Raw genomic sequence first — 19,874 nt, 5'->3', positions numbered from 1 at the left:
CAAGCATTTTTTTCTGCACGCTCGCACCAGTTCTTTGGGTGTAGAGAGGGCCCACATTATCAAATCAGTATGGCCTTATCTCTAAATTTTAGAAATAAGTCTATGATCAGTTAATGTGTAGAACTACATTGTATAGCTATGGCCAGGAAAAATTACAAGGCTTAGAATCAACTAGAAACGCAAACATAACACAACATCATGTTTAGTCAGCGGAAAGAAACTGACCTTGAGCAGAGACCACTTCAAGGTCAGTCCACGAGACGGCGGGGATGAGGAGACGCATACGTGACGTCAGACATCTAGACAACTAGCTCCATGTGTCAGGACCACAAGCAAAAGACACAGCCTGTGGAAATGCTATAGACATTTGCAGGGGGTGGAAAAGAAACCTGGCTTGCCCTCTAAGCTTAAGGTGATCCATTCAACAACAAACCGTACATTCAAAGAAGATATTGAAAACATATAAATGCCCTACTATCATGCCAACCTTTCCCGTTACTTTCATCATGCTCCTGTTTTGGTAAAGGTTCTACTGGAGTATTTTAAATCAGTTCACCTTTATTATTGTAAATTCAGCAGCACATCTGTGGTCTTCTGTTTTGTAGCTTAATCTAATATGGCATTCTCTAGACATCCCCCAAAACTGGTGCCAACGCGCGCAAAAACAATCACGAAGGATATGACCAGGCCATGATAGACACTAAGTTCTCTCAACAGGGGTAGGTTGTATTGTTTCAGACGATGGTGTATCAAACTAACTTTTACACTGAGTGGTCTTTCAGACCAGAGCCCATCAAACGGCTCCCCCCGGCGCTCAATGTTATATTGCATCCAGAAGTATGTCACACACCTTACAACATTTTGAGAGAAAGATGGTATCGAATCTTTAACGAACAGACGTAAAAGACCGTTTCGTTTGTTAAACGTCTTCCTTAATATATGAATATGAATTAGGTGTAACTGTTAGCAGCCCTTCAGAACGTAGCAATTTGCAGGGAATGTACACTCGCTCGACCACTTCTATTGGTAGATTGAAATGGAAACGTGTCACTTATGATCTACTATCCCATGGTTTAGTTTGTTGAAATGTCTTAAATACTGTCGTTTTTCATTTCAAATGGTCGCATTTTAGCGCTAAATAAGTCTAAAAGAATGTAACCCCTTTGCGAGCCTTTTTCGATTTTCTAATTCCCGAAAAGTAGGAACATTGGCAATTTGGTGGTCGTTTTAGTAACTTTCCTGGAGGCGGTCGGAATCGGTACTGCAGATAAGGCTCGGATAGGGTTTATAGCACCGACAAAATATACCAGACAATGATAGGTCTAAGGCTAGTGAATACTTTCAAATAAGTATTTACGTCTTCGCGTACATTCAGAATTGCCTTTCAGCCGTTTAAAAAGGCGAGTTAACATAAAGTGACCGATATTTAGGCGTCGCATTTGGAGCCCATTTAACACAATGGCTTCACGTGGAAGCGCCACCTACATTCAGGTACAAATCACTTGTTGCACGTAACGAAGAGGTTTAGGCTTTAGATCACCTGCTTTCTGTGGACAACTTTTCCTCAGCCGTCCACTACTTGTATATAGATCTTGTTTGTGAATAATTAACTTTCTTATCCATCGGCCAAGAATGTAGTTTCCGACAAATGACTGATTGAAGACTGAATAGATAAGCTGAATGAATAAAGTGGTTTTATTCAAAGAAGATTTGGCAGCCCAAGAGCATCTTCCATACATTGGATAAAAGGTTAAACGACATGTGACAAATTAAAAAGTCTAACATACTTAAAGGGTTAAAATCACAGACGAATTAAAGTATTGCATGCCTTACAATTGATGCACGTTTTAAAAACGTTCATCATCATCGTTCATCCTCACTTACTTGAGTGCTAAAATGCACGTACTGACAAGTACATGTAGCAGCTGATGCTTTATAACCGTACATTAAGATGTAACAGTACCAGTTGGTCAAATAGCTACGTGAGCTACAGAATGACTCTTATGTTTAGATAAACATAGATACAAACTGTAAAACATCCTGGCTGGCCGTTCGGATTACAATGTACATGTGATATCAAAGAAAATGGACAAAATAAGGAAATGTGTTTGTAGAGACCCGTACAGTGCGTACTAGCAACTGGTCAACTTATTTGGTCACTCTTTTTTAAGTGAAGATATGAATATGAAGAAATATTATTGTCATGTACATTAGGTGCATAAAAGTGAAGTAAACCAAAGTGACCAGATCACAATGTCCATCAGTAACGTCCTCGTACATTCATATTCCTGATCGCTAAGGACTTTGAGGCGTGAAGCATGAAGTCCGAAGGCGTCATGTAAGCTAGATGCGGCTGAACCTTCAACAGACGGGACTTGGCTATTTTGTTGACCCGGGTGTTGAGAGACTTGACGTCCAATGCAGCGGTGTACATGTTCAGACTGTACCCAAGCGAGCAAATGTGTCCTTTGAAGTCGGACCTGCCTATGAGAAATAGAGTGTTCTTGACGAAGTGTGGATCTCTGTCCAGCGCGTACTCGTGCAGCTGGCAGCTGTTGGCAGACACGATGACTTTAGGGGCCTTCCTGAACCTCGTCCTGATGAGCTCGAATTCGTGTTGAGGTAGGTCACAGCTCCGGATGAGCTCGAACCCGTAGCAGACTCCGTGCGGACAGAAAAGACTCAATACGCCGGGCGAGGGGAGTTCGTTCAACCCCTTCCGGCATTTGTCAGACTCGTATTCTGTCACTTCTGGACTGGGTTGATGCGTATGCATATGCTGCAGCAGATCCTTCCGAAAGCCGAACGCCGTATCTGGGGGTTACATAAATAGATATGAATTAGACTGTGACGCCCAGAACATACATTATCAGGTGATCACGGACATACATCATCAAGGATATCACTGATTCACAATCAAGGCTTAGTTTTATAGCACATGTATAGCACAAGTATAATCCATAATTTATAGACACAAGACTTAGTCAACCTACCGTCATGATCAAAGATGATGGTCTTTGGTTCCAGGCCACAGTGGTCGCATGAAAATATCTGTAATGAAAAACAACAACAGCTTTAGTATGTATGTAAAGGACGAAATAAGATAGAAGTTTTGGTTGTCAGACTTCATGCTCTGCTGAAATTAATCGAATGGTAACCTTTACTGTGCATTCATGCCCTGTTGGGCAAAGTACAGCTATGCACACATAAAAGTCGTACATATAGTGACAGGTCTTCGAATACTAATCTAGAACACGGGTTCTAAAACTAAAGGTTCTGTTTCGTGTCTTCGTGATGTTAAACATAGTTGAGATGTAGTAATTATTATATTATAATCGTATTAAAAACTTTCCTATAATACGATTAAAAAAAATAATTTTCTATCGTTACTATATAACTACAATCTTCAGTAAAGTAAGCTTCGTCTTAAGCTAATTCTCACCTTCGATTTGTAATTCGTCATATCGATGTGCTGACCTGAGTCCGTGAACATGAGGTCTGGTTTCACCCCCCTGTACGTACACCAGCACACGTACATGTTGACGTGTGTACAGCTCGTCTGTTTCTCCGTACACATCACACAGCAGAGCTTACCGTCGACAAGACGCTTTACAATCCCTGAAAACAAAATCATCAAAGTCATGGACGTGGTAAAGGTACAAGAAATTACGAGCAATGAAAGCAATCCTATTTTGTATGTTTCCTTTGTTTATTTGTTAGTTATATTGCACCATCGCTGGTGTGTTACGCCTAATGGCGGTTATACCGGCTATATAGATACAGATACAGACACATCATGTGGTAAACCGCCCCTTTGTGCAACACACAAAGCTTGTAAGGTACACCAAGTAGGTATAGTGTGGTGGGCTCTTAAAATATGTTTAGTGTGGTGCAAGCTGTGACACTCCTCAAACACGATCCTAACCGAAGCTATATATCCACCTTAGTGAAGTGAGGAACTTTGTAAAGTGCCTTTCCTGAGGGCACGACGCCGGGGCATGTCAAACCAAGATTCAAACCAAGACCTCAAATATCATACCATTTACCTTACCCAAACACCCTACCAAACGCCACTTTTGATAGTAGATATTGTTGACAGTCTTACCATACGTATCTCCGTCGTGAACGGCAGCGAGGAATGGGTCTAATTGAAGCTGATCAACAGCCCCTTCGTACACATCCTCCTCCTCCTCCTCTTCATCCTCATCTTCCCCCTCTTCTTCCTCTAACTCTTCGGTGATGAGCGGAGGCGTGATGATCTGGTCTGCCGCCCGGGCGTGAAGACAGTACAGACCCTCCTCCCGCACGGCAAAGGCTCGCAGATCCTCACCCGTCTGTTGGTAGATTATAGAAAGTCATCAGCACATCTGGTACATGGCAGACAAAACATTTACAAATATGTATAACGTTGCGTAACTAAATACAAATATGTTTTGAAAGGGTTGTTGTACAAGTACGAATTTTAACATGAACATTCTTCATTGCGAGTTCGTGGTGATTTGATATTGCGGTAAGGAGAAAATGGAGTGTGGTGGTTTTGAGCTCGCGATTTTGTAGATAGCTAGACAAAAACCACCTACTCGGTGACTCTGCAAGGGTACTACAGACTGACAGAACAGTGTCCTCCAACACAACATAACACTACAATGTATGGTCGTATGGTAACGATGGGTATGCGGACTGAAGAAACAGAAATGTTCGCGGTGGTAAGTTCGCAACGAACAGTGAACATCAACCCACCGTAAACATTTACAGTATATTCAACAAATGACACTTACAACTACATTGTCCATGGCTGACAGACGGCCGTTCTGTTCCCGTGCGTTGTCACACGAGCACAGGTACAGCACGTGGCGTTCCCCGGAGACTGACTCAAATACTTTCGGCCGAACCAGCTGGTAGCTCCGCTGCTTTAGTTGTCCTCTCCCGTCACAGTCTGCTAGGGCATAGGTGTTGTCCCTTGTCAAGGGAAACCATCTACGCTCCTGGTGCAAGCACCTCAGATAGCATGACAATAGATTCCACTGGCCATGGCCAACGAGCACGTATCTGAAAAATAGCGAAATACATCCTTTAATATGTGATGTGTTATATAAATCACAGAACATAATCTCCAAGCAGATCTCTACGAGGGCTGTACGATTCAAGTCGGCTGGATACGATTTCGCCACGTAGAGATCTGCTTGGAAATTATGTTTTGTGATTACGCAGAACCCACATATAATTGAAAAAAGTTGGACTGTTCGTTTTCCTCTGATTCAGAAAAGTCAAAACTTCTTCTAGATATAGCCAACAACTTCTTCTAGAATTAGCCAACACCTAGTATTTTGAGTATCTTATAACAAGACCGCCAAACACTGTCCATTGTCACTTGTATGTATAGTGTACCATGTACTTACAATTAGCCTTCGGGTATGAACTTGCAAAAAAAAGTCGAAATGCCAATTTAGTCAGGGTGGAAATCTCAACTCGATAAGTGTTTCGATGAATATAAAATAAAAACTACAGTCATCTTCTTAATGTCATGCACGAATATATAGCACACTTACCTTGCTGGGTCCAGACCCAATGATTGAAGAATAGAAGTCGTGTCCTCGACTTCCTCACACGCCTCGGTTACCCCAGCCGCTGCCTCCCGCCGCCTGCTCGGCTCACGTTTTTTCGCCGGGAAGTTCTTTGCGGATTTCTTGTGAGACTTTCTGGAGCGAGGTGCCATAGTGATGCGCGTAGTCTCCTAACCGGACTGAGTGGCCACTAGTCACTGTTCCTGGCAATTTATACCTTATTTGCCCAAGACAACATAGCAATGCATTATGTAAAAATTTCACTTGACAATGCAACAGACACCATCCATTGTATATTCAATTTTCATGTGTTAATATCGATTCATATCTTCACACCACACCACAATGCATTTAGACAACAAAAGCTGAACGTGTATTGTATCATAAACAAATTCGCGGCACACGTTTCTAAGACAACGTAGCGAGTGTATTTAGCAATCAAAGCTCACAATACTATATAGACTGTCAGATACATCTGAGTACACTACGCTCTTGTTAGGCTACGCAACCAAAACTGTGTGCAACAGTTGAATAAACAACAATCTTTATTGACACAACAAAAGTAGAGCGAATTTCGTAAGGCTTGAACAACTATACAGTGAACAAGTGGATACAACACTATGTACATACAAGTATATAAATAAATCAACATGTTCGCATCTTCAATCTCATTCGGACGAGAGATAATGTCGAAACGAGTTCGTGAAGCATGGCTAGCCTCCTTCGCAGGCTCTGACGGCATATCGGTCAATTTCTATCGTTTTCTGTTCGTTGTGCCAGTCTCCATAGAATACTAGCTAGTAGGGCCACAGCAAGTAATTCTTATGGATGACATCAGCGCGCTCATTAATTTCCGCCTGATTTCAAAACAAAAAACAAGACATTTCATTGCCCTCCGACGGTGGTCAACATGCCAAAAATTGGCAAATATGTCGTAAACAAAAATATGAATGATCATGATGGTATGACAAGCTGTTTTCTGCATTTGTTCTAGTTAACTGAGCTGTATACACACTTTCAAGGACATGTTTACTCTTGAATCAAGGAAGTTTTATATCATATATGGACGCTCATTGGTTGAATACAGGAGTAAAAGACCTGTTGGTTATGATATCATATTTTTTTTGCCTCAATTCTTGTTTAACAAGGTTTATGATCTCAAAATTTGAAAATTTAGGAACCTTTTTTTTTGCCCACCTTGTTTTTTTTTCGCCCTATCTCATTACTTTTGGAGTCGGCGGAGGATGTCATCCATACAATTTACTTGCTGTGGCCTAGTTGCAAAATACTTGTCACCGACTTCCTCGTGGCTATGTTGATAGGGACCCTGAAATCTTAACCCCCAGACACGGCTGGCTCTACGGACGCTAGCAACAACGAACGGAGTGCAATAGAAACTGAGTGCAACAGAACTGATATGCCATTAAAGAAAGGGCAGCCGGTTATGACGTCATCGTGCGACCATGGGTGGTGTCCTTGGTGCTGAAAGCCAGGTGCTCAGACTTCTACCTTATTTGGATGTCAGGCCACCCCGTCAAACGTTATTTTTACACTGATTAGAATGATATTTACATGCTGGATGACATTATATTTTTATCGGTCTTTATTGGTAAAATGTGGTTGGAATATGCCTTGAACCATAATCCTTTTCTAAGCTCTGAAACTCTAAAGCTATATAAATGGATATGATAGGAAGAAAATGTTGCAACCTTAAATTTCAAAAGCAATTTACAAAAATATACCCTGGGATCTACTCAACACTGCTTGGGATATGTGAATGTGGCAAGAATGAGTACAAGACCATGCGGGGTTTTGTTCCATTACCACAACGAGTACTTTAGGCACAGTTTCCGTGTCAGCAACGCGCACTGCCGCCCGACCTCAGACATACATTGTTGGTTACACAGCAAGTAACCTGCGAACGCGGAAGAATGGTTTCTGGTACATAACGTAGAAAGAGCGTACAAGATGAATAACCGGGTACGCCTTAAAAGGAGTTAAGTGGAACCGAGGAATATTTGAATCAAGATACATACAATACCTCTTTCGAATGTTATTTCCTAGGGGCCTGGCATATCTTTGGAAGCCACAGTAACTAATTAAGAAAACATGAAAGCGTGTGATGAATTAAGATAAACGTTATACTTGGTTTCCCAAAATAGCATCTATGACTTCAGAGGGAGAGGATGGAATACTCTGTGTGTATATAAAACAGGTAATGGTATGCTTAACGGTTACGGCGTCGAAGCGCAGGGACGGGGAATGTATGCATGACCGCCTCTTCTTTTGAGTCACATCGAGGAACACATCGCACCGTGACATTCTAGGCGGCGGCTTCATCAATCACCCCCGCCCGAGGGCTCCATGCAGAACACGGCGAGGAGGCGAAATAAATCTCCTGGTCAGTAATGTCACTTACCATCTGCCTGTGGAATACCCGATCGATACACGCGCCACAGAATTATTCATCCGAGCCTTGCAAAACTCGTCAACCGCTGGAGACACATGGGAACAAGTTGCGAAGTGGCGATACCAGCAAGTCTGTTCTGCCCACTCAAATTATAAGGCGCTAAAAGCTTGAATCCATGTAAGTCTCATAGTCTCGACCAGGTCTTCTTAAGGGGGTATGGATAGAATAATTCGGCATAAATAGGGTGAATAATAAAAATTCAGCTGAGGTCTTGAAAGATCACGGTTCTGTCAGGAGAGTCTGTCCACGGGAACGGTATCATTTTCCCTTGGATACGGGCAAATGAAAACCTATGGTGGACAAACTTCCCTGGCAAATTGTTCTCCTATAACCAGCTTGGTTAATCTAGAAGAAACTATACTATATAAAAAATCTACTACATAGAAACTATACTATAGGTCTCGTGCGAGATGCTATGACGTATGTACCATATACAGGAAGCCCAACTCCAGCATAGAGATTATTGCAACAACAGCATGAAGATCAGCCGTTATTTGGAGACCGTGATCTTTCAAGACCTCAGCTGAATTTTCCTTTTGAGACAGTCGAGGTGCTTTAAACACACACACTAATAAGTCCAGCCTGCGGCTTGCTATGCAGAGGTGAAAGCGGGGAGCCAGACTCTGAGACTGTGAGACTGATTAGTGTTGACAGAAGCGCCACAGGGCGCGCCCTCAATAGGAGGAAGACACTAGCTTGTGTAACGCTAATATTTCATTGCGCATTCACTCTGCATTAAACATGCAGAGTTTAAGCCTGTGCCTTATTCTCGTCTCTGCAGGGATTAAAAAGATATTGGTATTTTCTGCCTGCACTTTCTTCTTATACCCTGAAACCAATTGATATGCAACCACCATTTCATCACTATTACGTTGCCATTATTGGTGTGTGTATGTGTGTTACCAGCATAACTCGAGAAACTGTAAATGGATCCTTATGATATTTCGTTGTTGGGTAGTAGTCGAAAAAATGAAGGTTATGTTTGTTGACGGACCTCCTAGTGTCTTTCTACGGTATTGCAGCGAAACGTCCGATTTTGCTGATATCTCGTTTCATCGTTATGTCCGGCTGGATGTCATGACATTTTTCTTAAAGATTAAGCAAACCAAGTAAGTCATCTCAACGGTTGTCCTATATTATCTAGATATCGATTGAAAGATAACTTTAGGCACTTCCCATGAATAGTACAATATACACATTACACATAAAACATTATGACACACGCTATAATTCTAACTCTTTATGTTACGTTAGAGGTTTATATATTAATGGACTAGTTCATCATAATGGCCCTTTTAGTGGTCTTCCGTAAATTCCAATGCATCCAGATGGTGGCTGCATTTAGAGAAGTTCCCTGATTATTGTATGAAATTCTTGATTAACGTGTTTACATCCTGAATACGGGGCACATGCACATTAAACACTGCCCATCTTTTTAGGTGAATCACTTTGCTCGATTTTCGTATTGCTGTTTATTTACATGATCTGATATTAAGACTGAGTCACATTTCTGACATGTTATGTTTCTTTACCATCACAAACACATAGCAAGTCACTACACTACAGTACCTCCGTTTCACGGAGGTAATGATTATGTGCTGCCTGTTTGATCTACCAAGGGACGAGGGATGACTAGCTCACGCTAATTTTTCATCACGCAACATGTCCATGAAGGTTGTTGTACAATGACATTCCGTGCTTACACTCATCACATGTTGATCTTCATCCCCGTATCAATGTTAACGCCAGGCCCCCAGTCAACGAGACGGCGATAGCGCCGCGACCTCGCTGCGACCTAAATCGGATTTGTGCAACCATCGACTTCATGATTGGGATATCTTGTAAAATGCAAAAGTATGTCTGAAACGATAACAAACCACACAGCGGAAAGAGATCCGTTTTTACCTTCGCCAAGACGGCTGTGTTTTACGGCAGCGTGTGTCTGTCTGTCTGTCTGTCTGTCTGTCTGTCTGTCTGTCTGTCTGTCCGTTCGTGTGAGTGTATGTGTGTCTGCCTGCCTGTGTTTGAACATGCACGATAACTCGAGGATGCCTGGGTAGATTGTCTTGACATTTGGTATGTGGGAAGGTCTTGTTACCTTCGCCGAGAAGGTTATACAGAGGGTAGCGTTTGTATGTGTGTGTGTTTGTTTGTTTGTTTGTTAGTAAAGAAGCAGAATAACTGGAGAAGGCCTGGATGGATTATCTTGTTATCTATGAAATTCGTTCAGCGATCTGCCAAATCGCTCGGTCGCAGCGCGGTCGCTGCCAGGTCACCGCCCTAGTGGAATGGGGGTGTCACCAATTAAGACCATCTCCCTTCCTACGCAATGGACAGTGTCTCCACCTGGACATGCACGTGCATTTACGGCGAGTCTTGTACGCCCCTAGCGGGAATTCAATCTCTCAGACGTCACGCATAAATAACGGGAGCGTGGTACGGTACGGTACATTTTGTCAGCGCAAGGGAGGAGGAATATGAAACGGCAGCCTGCTAGCATTTCTGACGAGGACCTACCGCAGAACAGATGGAGTAGTGATTTAAGCTGTTGTCGGCCGTCAACGCATCTTGGTTCAAGGTAAGATTTTCAACAAATTTCAAGATTTGCAAGAAATATTAAGATTTGATAGGTTTCGATTCTACAGTTGAAGGGATTTAGAGTTAAAGATACAACTTCTGTCTTACGAAGAAACATTCAAGCCAATTGAAGCGGCAGAAAAAAGAATACGTTTAAACTCCTTTTCTTGGTTCCATTTTAGTGCTTTACAACACAATTTTCTTGAAGAATTTTGGGAAACATTAATCCACGGTTGAAGACACAAAAAGAATGCATTGGCTTGCTCATTTTGCCTGTATAGCCAGAATACTGCAACAACGCATCGACTCGTTTTACACAAATATCTATATTGCAGGCTGAAACCACGTATTTTGTGGCAGTTGCTGGCATTAATAAGATATAAGGTATAACAAATAGCTTGCCCTGAGGATACCAATATAATGGTTAAAATGTATCGTGCCTTCTTCACCATACGTCTCACTGTATATCAGCAACATTAGTGGCTGTTCTCAGGGATGATTTGTGGTTAATTTTTACCACTAATGGATATGTTGTCCATGTCGTTTGTCTTTTGGGTACACTCAGTTGATGGAAGATTCAACAAACAAAGCATTGACACGTTATGATATAGTTGAAATGTCGGAAAAGGATGCCGGAATTCTTGTCTTTACACACCATATGTGCACACGGCAATCCAAGCGTATCTATCTTTCAGAAAAGAAGCATATACTCTGAAGTCTGGGTCGTTCTTCCCATGGGTTACATATATGTGTCCCGGTAAACCATCCAAAACGTTTAGAGCATTCGTTTTATACTAAGAAGTGTGTTTGAATAAATCGTTTTAACCAGAAATAAGAAGAGTAAAATATGTTTGATGTTGTAGGAAAAACAAATCAGGGGGAGATTAACGGGAAAAGTTTTGATCTTTATTTTGATTATTGGTGTATAGCTCTGTGTAGTACTTAATGTTGTTAAGCCACCCTTTCCTTCCAACATTCCGACGGCCACACTTACCATTCCTTAACGACTGAATGCATTTCAATTATACATGGCCTCTCACAGTTTATGTGGTGTATTTTATGGCCCCTACCATTGCTTACTCCTTTAGATGGAGTATAAGATAGAGCCAGGGCGTGTTGTGACTGCACAAGTAGTCGTGAGATCGTTGATCTCACCATATAGTGGGTACTTTATGGCATTATCGTCACCGCTGGATTCATCTAGCTGAGTGTGTTTGACAGCCGAATCTGCAACGGACTATGTATCTATATTCATTTCCACATCACCAGGGTGGACTCAACCGAGGAGGTTTCAAATGAAAACTCCTTGATTCAGCCAGCAGAGTGTGTTTGACAGCCGAATGACACTGTAATCTTGAATAGCTTTGTCTCTACATTACATGGGTGGACGAAGTATTGTAACAATACATATTTGTTTCGTGAATGTGTCAAGAGAGCCACAGGGGAAATCGCAGGACCTCTAGTACTGACGTTCGTACAGCGTCGCGCAAAGAAGAGAACAAAAGGTGTTTAACAGGCAACGCCGAGGGGGGGTATTGTTAATGCACGACGCCGTCTTGATGTACGTGTAATTACATACCCCGTATTTGTACATCGGGTTGATGCCAACACCATTCTCTTATTTTTTCCTTCGTTTCTTATACAACATTTCAGTGGAATATTGGCAACTACTATATATTGAAAATGCACGCAATCCCAGATCTAGACGATCAGGAGAAGATTAAATCTTTCATTTGCACCTGGATGTTTATCATGGCCTGAGAGCGAGAAGCATCCCTTCTGCGTCAGAACTTTATGGTGTGATCACATTCCAAGAAAGCTGCTGTGCTTTATCATGCCGTCTGTATGTAAATCTGTTTGCAGATTATATACTGTACACGTTGTGGTTAAAATGACTGAAGGCGTCATCATATTTGTGAAAACCATGCGTCAACCTTTTTTTTATCTCCATGAAAAAATACTTTTTTTTCATGGGGATATTGTTTTGAGTGTGTTTGCGTGTGTGTTTGCGTGTTTGTATGTGTGCGTCTTCGGATGCTTAAAGTCTTCATAACTGAAGAACGTGTAGATGGATTGTTATGGTATTTGGTATGTCGGTAGGTGTTGGAAGGAGAAAGGTCAAGGTCGATTTTGGGCCCTCTGGTATGTATTACTGGAGCTGCAATGGCGTATTTGTCAAAATCTTCTAAGGAGAATAACTGAAGAAAGGAGCAACAGATTTTCATGTTATTTACTATGCAGGTAGCTTAGACAGAGATGTACTCAATGAATTCAAATTATGCAAATTGGGACTGAATTTGCATAAGTAATGAGGAAATCTATACATGTACTTCCATTCTAGGCATGTTGTGGTAGCTCACACCTGTTAGTTTCAAATCTGGGACAAGAATTCCCCAGGTCCCAACAGCTGGTGGTCAAACCACAAAGGGGTACACTACCAAACCTATATACTTGTTTCTATTATGTGGATAGCTTAAAAGTGTTACTTGAAATGGTGATAATGCAAATCAGAATCTAATTTACATAGTTAAGGGGTTTTATAAACACACTCCGTTCAATGGTATGACAATTAAAAAATGCAGCATATGTTGTAACTGAGAAATAAAGGGGCATTGATAGATAAAAGTGATGCAAATGAAGACCTAATTTGCATAATAAATGAGAAAATACTGTAAATCCATATTGGTAGATGGAATGTCATACTTGTGGCAGTTGGAAGTCATGTGACAGTGAACATAGTTGAATATAAATCATGCAAATGGAGGGCGTAATTTGCATAATATATATTTCATGGAGATTTGAGGTCTCCGAACTCTTGTTTGAATATGTAAAATGTTTACGTAACATGCCAAGAACGTAGAGAATGCTGGGGTGTTTTGGTTGCATTGAAAAGGTACAATGTTCTGTGTTTGTATCTGCATCTGCATGTAGCCGGTATACGGGTACCGTTAACCGCCCTTCGACACAATACACCAGCTTCGAAAGGCACGCGGCGCGGTAGCAGCTGGTTATATTACAATGAACCTGTCTTTGTACATCTAACTGTAAGTATTGTTTAAAACTATCTAATGAGGGCTCCCCTACTGTACTTAGTTGCAATGAGTTCCACTCTACGATAGTAGTACCAAAACAGAAGATGATATTGTAGTAATGAAACGTTGATATGTTAAAAGCCAACAAAACAACATCAAAACTCGGCACACACGTAGTCGAAGGTTGGCACTGTGAACTTAAGATTCCTGTTTATAAAATCTTGATATCAAAGTTTCAAGTTTAAGCCAGCTGATAGCGACAACTCGTTGCTTAAACGAAAACGAAGAACAAATATAGTCTGTAGTGAAAAACGATTCAGTCAACCTACCGGCGACTTCTGCACAGTGACGTCACCAAATAAAAGTGAATGTTAATCAGCTGTGAGTCTAGCATTTTATAAATTCTTGTGTTACTAACTCTGCTTCACGTCGTAGATGTGAAGCTAATCAAAGTCGCCTTAGGTCGAATGTCTCACTTTAATCTGTACAAGATAACTTGTTTCCGTGTGTAAGACACAGGTCTAATCTTGAACGGCGTTTGTTTGAATCCCCGTAATCCCCCGAACTCGACGTGGTAAATTGGCGGCGCAGTACGAGTTGATCACATCCGCGATTGCCATCAGTGTTCGAAGCGTTAACCTTTAACATATTCCGTGTGTGTGTTTGTGTGTGTGTGTGTATGTGTTTGTGTGTGTGTGTATGTGTGTGCGCGTGCGTGTGTGTGTGTGTGTGCGCGTGCGTGTGTGTGTGTGTGTGTGCGTGTGTATGTGTGTGTGTGTGTTTGCGTGCGTGTGTGCGTGTGCGTGTGCGTATGTGTGTATATGTGTGTGTTTTCTTCGGAACTGCAGGGGCGTTTCAGTTGCAGACTTTGAAAAAGGTCAAGATAGAAGGGATAAATTAATTTGTATTTCTGACCTGTAGGTAACTTGTCGAGTACCAACGTAATGCGATGCTAATCATGCAAACTAGGATATTTTGGGTGTACTAGTCCTTTGATAGTTTATTCAGACAGTGGTGTGCATAAAGCGGACAATTTGCCATAGCCAAAAACTATACCTCCATTTTTCACGGAGGTAATGATTCTGCATTTAGGGAAAACTATTTCTAACAGTACTTAATCTATAAACGTCGCAATCACTTCTTTCTCGCCCCTACTTATTATGTACTTATGGTTTCACACAAATGCTGTTTGTTCTATGGTCTTTGTCTTTTCTTTGTCAGTTTTTGTACAAACTGTCTGTAACCTAGACAACGGTTTGTTTCTTATTGATGTGGTATGGCAATGAACATGACACACGGGTTTTGGTTATAACTTATATCCCCCCTCTTCCTGATAATTGGCCATTAACTAAAGTACCTTAAGCCTTGTGTTGGTTTTTCGGTCTCGCGACATTTAGATCTTTCTTTTTATTGGCGTATGTTATTTGTGGTCGGAACCTTTCATTTTGTGTAATGATCGGAGAAAAATTGAATGGAATCAATGCTATCTGCATTTGTGACAAAAACTTCACGATAAACAAGTATATCTGGTATATGTACATCCACATAAAATTCCACATTGAGAAGTCCCCAATGATATTTTGCGTTTTAAGTGTTTTCATATGTGCGTTACATCTTGGTATAATAAGCAATCGTCAATTTCCTTTTCATGCTTTTCTCATGATTTTGCCAATAAAAACTGCATGCAGATAAGTGAAATTAGCATAGGAAACTTCCAAACAGAGTTTTGTGAATTTTGAGCAAGATTCAAAGGTTTCACTTTTTTTTTCAGATATCTATCATGTTTCCTATTTCCTTCTCCATCTATTTGTTAAGTAATGCCGAGGGGGGATTGTGTTTTTTCATGTTTTACGACAAGGAACAGCGCTATAACTCTGCTTTCTTTAAAGTAACTGTGCATAGACTCTTCCTCCAACACGGATGGTGCTTCCTACCTACCCAGGCCTATTTTGTATTCTAACGTTAGTAGTGTCATCCATCAGACATGGCTTGCTTATGTTCTGTGGGAGCAGATCATCATCAGCGCCTCCCTCGGCGGTCGGTGCAGTTAGTCCGTACCTCGGGCGTACGTGGCAGACTTCAAGGCTTATAGTCCCAACATCACCACATCGTCTCCCTGGCAACAAGCATTAGAAGAGCTCGCAGTAAGTGCAAAAGTATCAGGAACGTCGGTAGCGCTGACATCTTCGTCTTGAGGTGGATCAGCCCCATGTTGTGAGAGGCTGCTGTGTTTTTCAGGTGTAGTCATCACTGTAGACCGACTTCTTTTTTCTTTACTCGGGGTCTCAAAGCGCTGACCCTGGATCTATAGCCACATCATAAGGACATCAGGAGACCGTACATAAGGTATAGTACATAACTCAACCACAAGGCCTCCTACAGATGTAGCTCGTAGCGAGACTCCTTAGTCACATAAAACCCAACACTTGACGTTCAGTCACAAATGTTATTTGTATGTGTCATATAAAGGAATGGGTTTCTGATCGTGGCGTAAAACAAAGAAAATTTCAGAAGTCAGCCTCATAGAATTGTCAAGTGCAGTAAGTCCTTTGACGCTTGGAAATGTAAACCTCGTCCATGTCACTACACCGATTTTCAGCTTAATGTCTTTTATTGCCTGACATAGAGACCAAACCAAATGGCCGCTCCTTAATGACTCTCGATCCGCGATAAGTGTTTTATTGAGAGGGTATAGCTACTGACAGGGTGTCCCTGCCAATACTGCAAACAGTCTTAGTGACAGGAAGCACAGAAATACCTTTAACTCGGCAAACATCCACTCAAGGAACCGTTGCATTGGCTAAGTCGGCAGAGGCATCGCAAAACAAGCAAAATGTATCTAGAATAGCTGTTATTCCACCTTTGATTTGTCAATGTTTTTCATTCTTCTTGTATATAATTGTTCTGCTTTGTTTGCCCAAGCTAGGGTATGCATTTGCAACAAAGTCATCATTATTGCACAGTGGAACTCATCAGTATCATAGTTACAAAAGGGGTGACTTCATTGTGTATTGATGAATACACTGGGCTGACAATTAGTTCTGTTCAACCTAAGCTGACGCTGTCGCTTGAAGGGTCTCGGAGTGCGGAGGGCTTCCTATTAACGGTTTGGCGCGCCTGCCCTTTGGCACCGACCCGACACAGCGTTAATTGCCATGGCGACTAGGGGATAATCACTGGCGCATGAGGGTGACACCTTCTTTTGATGATTCTTCAAAGGTACTGTACCAGAGGCTACTTTCCTTACGCACGTTACCCGGTATCTAAAATTACCAGGAAGTTCTGACTGAAATTTAGATGAGCGATAAGCTCAAACCCTTCCGCTAAGATAAAAGATTGATGAATTTGCCAGCGACCTTTTAAGTCCTTTAGATCTTTTTTTAAATCCTGCCACCATTCGTATAAAGCTGTTACATATGATGTTTGCGATAGACAACTGTGATTGTAATGAGGGAAAACTATCGACTGTCTCTTCTTAAGACGTAGATCATTCCAAGTATGTTTCAACGGATTAAATGTGTATGATAGATCTTAAATTGGTGTCTATCTTGAGTGATTCCGTGTTCTTTCTCATATCTAGAAATCGTGTAGATTGCCTTACGTTCAATTTCGTTTCGTAGGGAGGTAGATTTCGATCAACTGTTCTGAATAAATGCCTCGTTACCATGGCAGGTCCGCGATAAAAGGAAGATATCGATTGACCCAGTTGCTAAATGGGTTTGTAGACCAAATGATTCACTCGTTACCTCTATACCGTGATATTTGAGTGAGTAGATGGAAATGTAGCCTGGTCACCAACGGACCGTCTTAGGGGCCAAAGCCAAACCAAGCAATGGCCTTGTTCTGACAGCCTGTCTTTCCAGTCGGCATTTCTGAATACTACCGTAGTGAGCGAAGTAATTGAAACCAACCCTATAAGAATTTCCTCGACTTGCGCTAGCATGGAGATCACGATGGTATGGTTACCAGGCTAATGAAAGCGCTGGCGGTGTGGTGGGCCATAGGATGATACCTGGTGTGGACATGTTGTTTATTACCCCACACCGTGCGAGGGGTGATGTTGGTACTGATGGCGCCACAGCCTGAGCCATGTTTCAGAATGATTACGCAGCAGGTATTGAGTATTCTGAAGATACTAGGGTGGTCCCACGTGACGTCACAGCCGTCAGGTTGGTTGGTTAAACCATGAATAATCATTGCTAGGTGGCAAGGTGATCTTGTGGTTGAGGTTGTTGACTTAGAATCTAAAGGTTCTGGGTTTGGATCTCTGGCAGGCCCAACTGTTGTGTCCTTGAGAAATTCACTACATAACTATTTCCTCACTCGTTGAAATGAGTACGTAGCTTCGGTTAGGAACGTCCTCTCGGATGGCACGTAAAGCCTCGTGTTTGAGGAGAGAGACCCCCCCCCCCCCCCAGCACGTTGAAGATTCCACAAAAAGGTTAGGGGTCCTTTCCGGTGTGAGTGGATCAAACCTTACAGTCCAGTCTTGCGCAGCTTGTACCTACAAGCAAACACAAACACCTATAGATCTGCTCGTGTATAGCGTATGTATATATGTGTAATGTGTATATGTAACTGTTACTACATATAAGTTCAAATTTACCTAGCAACGTCCAGGTATCACGACCCAACATGGCCGACGATACTTGGTTACGTGAGTTCAAACCCCTTATACCTAGGTCCGAATGGTTCAACATTCTTCCTCAGGCGAATGCCCCTATCTCCCCAGAGAAAAGCAACGACGATCCATTCTTAATGCCTTGTGTCAGCGAATAACAGCATGGATCAGTGATGCATGCCCCGAATTACCGACGAAGGTAAATCCGGGCGCGGCGCAGAATTCCGATCGTAAATGTAATCGACGCATCTGCTCAAACACATAGACGGTAATAGAGTGGCCTCTGTTACCAGTATCAGTGAATTAAAAGAAATCGGACTTCTCTATTTCCACCAGGCGACACATAAGAAACCCCTGATGAGATAAGCCGCGGATATCCACATTCTCCTTCTTCTAGACTGGAAAAGGAATCCGTCAATAATGCACACCAGCACAATCTCAGGGTGTAGGTTGTTGATGATGTGGAGGCTAAAGAGGCCACGTAGTAACAAGGGAACAAATCGACGCTTTAGGGAATTCATCATCATCATCATTTAGGGGATTACTTTTTTTACAAAAATTTGTGTCAGCGTCAGTCAGCCTGTCGGTAATACGAAGTCTCTCACGGAATCAAGGTTCCAATAAGTTGCTGCGAAACCCCGGATCAATCCTATGGAGGGCATCTCGGTTGGGGTTGTACCCGTCTTTCGGAAGGGACATGAAATGGGGGGGCCGTGTTATTGGAGGCCCCTCTAACACGCTGAAGGGCACTCTAGCAACCCCTTCATGTGAAAATATACCCTGCTACGTAAACATCAAGGAAACTTGCCGGCCTATATGCCACTTGGCGCTAAAGGGTCTGAATGGACACGGAACAAAGGACAGTAAACTGACATGTACGAACAGGACGCCTCCCCTCCCTATCACGTTGGATCGACCAAGGAGGTTTGGATCGATCGATAACACTTTTGAATTTAATATGATGAACAGGTCAAGTACCTGTTACCTCTGTAGAATATGCCCTGTTTGCATCGGCGTGTCTCCGGGAATTGGAAATGCGAATATGGGTAATTTTGACAAACACATATTTGTAAGCGTCTAGGAGCCAGACATTTAACAAGAGACACTTGCGGCATTATGCCAAGTTCGTTTTTAACTTAGTCAAAACTCAGATTTGAATAAGTTTTTACGAATAAAGTCATAGTGTTAAGATAATTATGAATCATATATAAAACTAGATTCCGACTGTCTCGAAGTGGCCTATTGGCAGACGTGAAGTAAGTAACAACAACTACTAGAGCTAGAGCTATTTACCACCCAATCGTGGTCGACAAGAAAAATCAAAACCGGACGTTCCACTGCAGTACCATAACAAGCGGCTAGAAGGCCCAAAATCTAATAATTCCTAGGTCTAATCAAGACCTACCCACATACCAAATATCAAGACAATCCACTCAGGCCTTCTTGAGTTATCGTGTCAATAAATTGAAGGACAAATGTAGAATTACAGAAACAAACGATGCCTAAAACATAATCTCTATTTTTCATGTAAGTATGAAATGAACATGATTTGTCAAAGCAAGGAGGTTCATTGACTCCCCTTGGTCAGAATTAGAAAACCGTACTATTAC

At 42.0% G+C, this 19,874-nt stretch overlaps 2 protein-coding genes across 2 annotated transcripts in view; one reads left to right on the top strand and one right to left on the bottom strand.

The window, feature by feature from the left end:
* Positions 1–1,674: 1,674 nt before the first annotated feature.
* On the bottom strand, positions 1,675–5,775 carry LOC136448553 (uncharacterized). The gene is made up of 6 exons (XM_066448162.1): positions 5,550–5,775; positions 4,779–5,049; positions 4,106–4,334; positions 3,443–3,618; positions 2,994–3,051; positions 1,675–2,814 (listed from the first exon to the last, which is right to left on the bottom strand). The coding sequence occupies exons 1-6, from the start codon at positions 5,714–5,716 to the stop codon at positions 2,261–2,263; spliced, it is 1,455 nt and encodes a 484-aa protein (XP_066304259.1). The 5' UTR covers positions 5,717–5,775; the 3' UTR covers positions 1,675–2,260.
* Positions 5,776–10,506: 4,731 nt separating this feature from the next.
* Positions 10,507–19,874, top strand: part of LOC136448559 (adhesion G protein-coupled receptor L2-like) — a 50,624-nt gene continuing 41,256 nt past the window's right edge. Inside the window, exon 1 of the mRNA XM_066448168.1 lies at positions 10,507–10,612. The gene's annotated coding sequence lies outside the window, so the exon portion shown is untranslated. The remainder of the gene's footprint in view (positions 10,613–19,874) is intronic.

The sequence above is a fragment of the Branchiostoma lanceolatum genome, chromosome 14, assembly GCF_035083965.1.
Source record: "Branchiostoma lanceolatum isolate klBraLanc5 chromosome 14, klBraLanc5.hap2, whole genome shotgun sequence".
NCBI classification, from domain to species: domain Eukaryota; kingdom Metazoa; phylum Chordata; class Leptocardii; order Amphioxiformes; family Branchiostomatidae; genus Branchiostoma; species Branchiostoma lanceolatum.
Note: the sequence above shows the minus strand (reverse complement) of the source record. Positions and strands in the feature narration are given on the sequence as shown.